The 6,916-nt window shown below is 45.2% G+C and overlaps 1 protein-coding gene across 1 annotated transcript; it reads left to right on the forward strand.

The window, feature by feature from the left end:
• The first annotated feature begins 2,243 nt into the window (after positions 1–2,243).
• Positions 2,244–6,558, forward strand: LOC118024417 (ATP-binding cassette sub-family A member 8-like). Its single transcript, XM_035026357.1, is given in 8 exon segments — positions 2,244–2,317; positions 2,945–3,020; positions 3,095–3,178; positions 3,180–3,190; positions 3,919–4,038; positions 4,282–4,422; positions 5,860–6,047; positions 6,177–6,558. Coding segments are annotated over 7 exon segments (579 nt in total). The 3' UTR covers positions 5,933–6,047; positions 6,177–6,558.
• Positions 6,559–6,916: the final 358 nt, after the last annotated feature.

The following is a 6,916-nucleotide window of genomic DNA, read 5'->3' on the forward strand; positions in this document are numbered from 1 at the left end:
GTTTTGATTTTTTTTTTTGAAGATTTTATTTATTTATTTGAGAGAGAGAGACAGAGCACAAGCAGGGAGAGGGGCAGATGGAGAAGGAGAAGCAGACTCCCCACTGAGCAGGGAGCCCGACGCGGGACTCGATCCCAGGACCCTGGGATCATGACCTGAGCCGAAGGCAGACGCTTAACCAACTGAGCCACCCAGGTGCCCTCTTGATTTTTTTTTTAATGGAAGTATAGTTGATATACAGGATTTGTACTTTCAATGGGCATTGTCTTCCCAGTATGTAATGCTTTAATCTTGAATTAAAATTAAAAAAAAAAAACCTTTATTAAGCCATTATATTCATTGTCCTCCACAAAGTGCTTGGATCCTGAGACATATATTTTTGTAGAAATACACTATTTCTTGGGAGTGTTTTCAAAGAATGATTCAAAATTGAGCAACAGGGATACGAAGTGAACTTGAGTCCTACATGCAGTTGAACCATATAAGATGGTCAGACACCAGAAAAAGAGCTGAGATTTAGTAAAGAGGGAGACAACACAATAGAGTATAGAGAACATATTTCCCCCCAAATTCTATGGCAGAAAATAGACCACTTTAAGAGCTCCTTTGGAAAGGATGTCCAGGGATTTTAGAGAACAGAATATAAGGCAGAGAGAGGTCTGTGGCACCACACCAGGGGAGAGGGGGTGGTGCTCAAGCTCAGAAGGGAAAAGACCTCCAGGAATGTGATTGATAAATATGCCACCAAAGACAGAGGAGAAAATAAATATTCATAATCCCTCCAAAGCCGAGATGAGAGCACGTGATGGTGAACGGGGCTGCTCAGGGATGTTGGTGGCTCGCTCAACCCTAACTGGACTCCTTAGCTTAGTGGGGACTACGCTCCAATTGAGTCACCATCTGGACCCTAAATCATTATTTCATTTCTCATGAAGCATGGGCAAAAAAGGAGGTAGTAACTGTTCACAGATATATGATAACTATTTAAAAGGTAAGTAAGATCTGAGTTAACAAAGCGAACTCTTTGGGTGTCATGAAATTAGCTTTAATCAGATCAGCCAGTGTGATCTTTATAAATAATACCATTGTCCTACTTCAATATTTTCAACAACCTCTTACTGCACTAAGGCTGAAGGACCCCCCTCCCCACATCCCTCTGGCTCGTCCGGAGGGGCCGATTATCATATCCCTTCCTCACTCTGCACCAGGCCCCCAGCTTTGCCTCAGGTCTAAAAACAGATCGAGCTTCATCAGGGCACAGCGCTTTGCTCTGCTCCAAATTCCTTTCATCTGGGCTTTTCCATGGCAGGTGCCCTGTCCCTCTTCTGCCCCAGTGGTCCCTCAGCAGACAGGGCCCTCTCTAATCATCGTACCTAGTGATGTTAGTTAGTCCCCGCCCCCAGCATCCTGATTACTTCCATTACAACACCACTTAGGAGCTGTCTGTATTCCAGCCGCTCATTTTTCTACTTGTTTATTGCCCAATTTGCTCAGCAGAATGAAAACGCAAGTAACAAGGGTGCTGGCTATTCCATTCCCCACTGTATCCAAAGCAGATAGCACAACATTTGTTACGTGCTCAAAAGAAACGCGCTCACTGGGTGTGTTCAATAGTGAGGAATTCCGTTCATAAATTCATATACTTGTTTCCTGATTGTGATAAAAAAAAAAAAAATGGATATAACCGGTTGGCCATGATGGCAAGACATATTTGCGAGATACTTGATTTTTCAGCTTAGATTAGAGGGTGCACACACTTGTTTTCATGTGTTTACTCTCTGACAACCTCTCTCCAACACAGAATGATTATAGATTATTCAGCCCAATTAGGACTTAGAGAGTTTCTAGTTTTTCTAGGTTTGTAAGGAGAAAGAGGCCATTGTGGGGTGCCTGGGTGGCTCAGTCATTAAGTGTCTGCCTTCGGCTCAGGTCATGATCCCGGGGTCCTGGGATCGAGCCCCACATCGGGCTCACTGCTTCGTGGGAAGCTTGCTTCTCTCTCTCCCACTCCCCCTGCTTGTGTTCCCTCTCTCGCTGTGTCTCTCTCTGTCAAATAAATAAAATCTTAAAAAAAAAAAAAAGAAGAAGAAGCCATTGAGAAATGCAGGAAAGACAAACCCAGAAGGTAGGCTCTGAGAGTGAACTTTTCTCTGCAGGTCCTACCTAAAGGGAGCAGCGGGGAGGGCTCCTTGGGCTTCCTAGGGTACTGTCCCCAGGAGAACGTGCTGTGGCCCAATTTGACCATGAAGGAGCACCTGGAGGTGTTTGCTGCCATTAAAGGTCTGAGGAAAGCGGACGCAGCCATCACCATCTCGAGGTGGGTGGGAGCCACACCTGTTCTATACCTGCGGGGGCAGGAGATGGTTGGGAGTGAGGAGCTTCACTGTCAGTTCAGGACAGGAGACTGAACCCTGACCCAAATCACACTGGGTAGATTCCCCTCTAGAAACTGGTTTCCCAGATTTCAAAGTGTTAATTTTCTTCTCATAGTAAATATAAAAATAGTAACCATTGGTGAAAGTTATCAAAAATACTAAAATTTAAGTATAAAGTATTTCTCATAGACCAACTATTTAAAAATCATGAAATGGGCTTATATTCTTTTAAAAGGGAAAACTATCTGGAGGAATCAAACCAGCCAGTTTAAGATTGCCTGGCCTGGGGCCCCTAGGTGGCTCAGTCAGTTAAGCGTCTGCCTTCAGCTTAGGTCATGATCTGGGGTCCTGAGATCAAGCCCCGGGTTGGGCTCCCTGCTCAGTGGGCAGTCAGCTTTTCCCTCTCTCTCTGCCCCTCCCCCCCAATAAATAAATAAACTCTTTTAAAAAAAATTGCCTGGCATCTATTTTCTGAACTGCATTTCTGAGCTCTGCTCCCCATTCCTGTGCTGGGTGGCCCATCCTCCTACCAACTTCCTTACTGCGATGCTCCATTGTGTTTGCTCCAGGTTGGTGGATGCGCTCAAGCTGCAGGACCAGCTGAAGCTGCCCGTGAAGGCCTTATCCGAGGGAATAAAGAGGAAGGTAAGGGGGGGGGGCTCAGTGTTACTCTGCGCACCCCACACGTCGGTGCCAGACATGCTGTTCTCCCGTTCCAGGTGTGCTTCGCGCTGAGCATCCTGGGAAACCCATCGGTGGTGCTTCTGGACGAGCCGTCCACGGGGGTGGACCCCGAGGGGCAGGCAGCAGATGTGGTGAGGGACGCTATCCAGTCACGGACGGCCCCAAAGCCTTGCAGGAAATTTGTGAATTGTTTTACTTGTGTAAAAATGGTCCCTTAAACTGTTTCTTAATGTGGGGGGGGGGACACCTCTCAATATCATTAGTAACACCAAAATTTTGCGAAACAAACACCAACCCTCTCCCTGATAATATTTCATCATTGAAGAAAAAATAAGCATTGGCAGGACCCAGACACACTCACTGTAAGTAGTACCATTGGCCCAGTGATCTTTTAGGTAGGGGTGGTGCATCCCTGGGCCACGGGGACCGTGGCCAGTGCTGGGGGAGGGGGCAATGGTAATTCCCATTAGGTTGTAAAGGTGGGGGCGGGTTCTGGATGTTATCTTGAATATTTATTCTGCATTTATTTTCTCCTGCTAGGTTGTGACCCCCCCTCTTGTTGAATTCTGTCTCTGGCACAGCCCTTTCATGAACAATCTCTTGCTCAGCATTTCTCTCTCAACACAAGCTCGGGATAAACTCTGTGTTCCCGGACAGCTCCTCTTCTAGTGCCTGCCTCCGCCTCACGCCCTCACCTGGCTCGCCCTTCCTCCTCCCACCTGCCCTCTCAAGGGTCCTCCCTTGCTTGAGCTCCTTTTGCTAATTACTCACAGGCATGCCGGTTAAAAACTCTTTTCCCCGCCCATCTATGATTAATTCGAAATCTTTCTTCACTGCAAATGGTCTTTTGACGATTTAGGCAGGTGATCCGGGCCACCTTCAAAGACACAGAGAGGGGCGCCCTCCTGACGACCCACTACATGGCAGAGGCTGAGGCCGTGTGTGATCGCGTGGCCATCGTGGTGTCCGGGAAGCTGAGGTGGGTGCCCGTCCCCGCCCACACTCCCCCCCGCCGGCAACAGGTGCATGGCTGGAGGAGTTTGTCCGCGCACAGCACGACTATAGCTACTGCATCTGGGTCTAACAGTGACACCCTGGAGACAACTGGCATCTATTTTCTGTAACTGTAAACATGCATCAGCAGCAAATCAGGAGTCTCAAACATTGTGTGCCCGGTCTCTTTCCCCTTTCTGTGACGACCTCATCCTCCTCTGACCTCCAGATGTATCGGTTCCATCCAACACCTGAAGAGTAAATTTGGTAAGAATTATCTGCTGGAGATGAAGGTGAAGACCCCGGAGCAGAGGGAAAGCCTCCATCGTGAAATTCTGAGGGTTTTCCCCCAGGCTGCCCTGCAGGAAAGGTAAAGTTGGCTGCTGAGTTTGATCTGATACCAAATGTCAGCTTTTCCTTGCTGGTCTCATTCATTTGTTGTCATTAGAGTCCATATTTAGCCCAAAAGGAAACCTAAAAGAAAGTATCTGTTGGACAGTGCAGAAACTAAATTAGAGAAGAGGAGAGCTGGATGGAAAATCGGAGGTAGCATGTGTTGCAGTCTTACTAGCTGCAAGATACCGTCCTGGTCTCGTGCTGTCGTATTTAATCCGCACTGAAACTTTCCAAGGTAGACACTGTTTCTCCAGTGAAAAATGAGATGATTTCAAAAAAGCATTGTGAGCATCTGGCCACTACAAGGACCTTAATAAATGGAATTGATTGTTATCTTTAAGCATAGGAAACTGAGAAGTTAAGTCACACGACAGCTAAAAGGGGGCATAGGTAGAATAGAAAGCTAATTATTTTCTTTCAAATCTATTAACACTTCCAATTTTATGCACAGTCTGGTCATGGAACAGTTCTCAGGAAAATCATACAGTAGAAATCAAAGATTAATGTTAGAGTCATTTTTAACACCTCAAATTTACTGCAGAAGACAGATGATTTAGGAGTTAGGGGGGAAAACAGATAGAAAAGAGTAATAATAAGTCATAACAATATGGTAGGAAAATATATTTCTACACTGGAGTATAAATGTCAAAGCAAATGCTGTACCTCAATGTGCAGCCCACGACCAAATGGAAATAGGTCATAAAGGCACAGGGAATGAGCAGAATAGATGAGAATGATCACCCCATAAATAGAGGAAACAGTATCTTATGAAATGAAATCAAAATCTTCCTGATTTTCAAATGATGAAAAGACAAACGTTAATCTGGGAAACAAATTATTAAAAAAAAAAAAAAAACTGTTCCCGAACATTATTTGGTGCTGAATTCCTGGCGATTTCCAGTCTCCTCATCAGAGACTCAATGATAACCTAAATTAGAAAAGTAGTTTGGCAATGAATCATGGAACACTGCATCAAAAACTAATGATGTAATGGATGGTGATTAACATAACATAATAAAAAGAAAAAAGTAGTTTGGGTAACATGGGGCAAGGTTGGAGAGATAAGAGTTCTCTAGAGAAAAGACCTAGACCCCCACCTGAGTTGAGTGACTTTAAGAAACTATGTAGCATCAGTCCCTGGTGGAAGATGAAGCTCGAGAAGCAAGTGTTCAGCTGAAAAGATAAGGTGGCAGGCAACTTTGGAAATGTCCACGTTTCAACTGCCCCATACCCGCTCCTCTCCATCCCGAGCCTCTCCCCTCACCGGGTTCTCCTTGTGAACAGCCTCACCCTAGGCATTTCGCCTGCCCCACACTGACTCTTATTTATCAGGGTAACGACCAGAGACAGGGTCGCAGCCAGCTTGCCCCTGCAAGTGATATCAGCCTCAGCCCCGCCTCTGTCCCTGCAGGTACTCTTCTGTGATGGTCTATAAACTGCCAGTGGAAAATGTGCGACCTTTAGCGCGGTATGCTGACTTCTGAGACTGTCTGGGTATAAAAATAGATGAACTCCTAACGTCCATCCGTCCGTCCTTCTGCAGTTAAACAGAGCTTTGACCTGGAGGAGTACAGCCTCTCCCAGTCCACCCTGGAGCAGGTGGGTCAGTGTGCGTGACTCGGTTCATTCATGCACTATAAATGTACAACGTGAGCGGACGCTTTGCACTCACTTGGAGCTACGGAGGCAGCGTGGCCTCTCTCCCTCTTTATTTCTTGTCCGTCTCAGGTTTTCCTGGAGCTCTCCAAGGAACAGGAGCTGGATGACTTTGAGGAAGAACTTGACCCTTCAGTGAGGAGGAAACTCCTCCCACAGGAAGACCCTTAAAGCCCAAATACCCTATGTTTCCATTCAAGCATGTGGTTATTTTTTAAGACATTGATTTTTATAGCATCAATGTCATATTTTTAGCAACTGTATTATAAACACCGACATGGTTCTTCCTGTGGTGGAGAGGAGCGGGGAGCAATGCCTGAGCAGTCCCAGCTACCGCGTGGACAGAGGCCCGTGGCTGAGCCCTCCTCCCAGTCACTGCCTCTGTGTCTCTGCAGGTCACCCTGATTCCACTTTTCTGTACAATACTGAATAAATAAATTTACTTTTATGAGGTCGTTTCATTTTTTTTTTTTGAGTACCATAAGCACATTTTGTCTAATTTATCAAAACCTTAAAAAATACTTTTTTCTAACCTAGGCTGGGAAGTCCGTACATTTATTCTTCTACAAGTTTGATACTTTGTGAAGATGGTATTTTAGTAAGAACTTTAAGTGATCATGTCAAAAGCATCATACTTTTTAAAATAGATTTTCGTGTATATTCTTACGGCTTAAAAATATTAAACCATCATTGGCCATAATATCTGATATCAATATATTTGAAAATGTATCTGCTGGTAACAATCAATAGTATAGACATAGTCTGATACTTGCTATTAGGAATTTATTGTACTTTTTGAATTTCTGTGAATC

The sequence above is a fragment of the Mirounga leonina genome, unplaced genomic scaffold (assembly GCF_011800145.1).
Source record: "Mirounga leonina isolate KUSES-001 unplaced genomic scaffold, KU_Mleo_1.0 Mir_197, whole genome shotgun sequence".
NCBI classification, from domain to species: Eukaryota; Metazoa; Chordata; class Mammalia; order Carnivora; family Phocidae; genus Mirounga; species Mirounga leonina.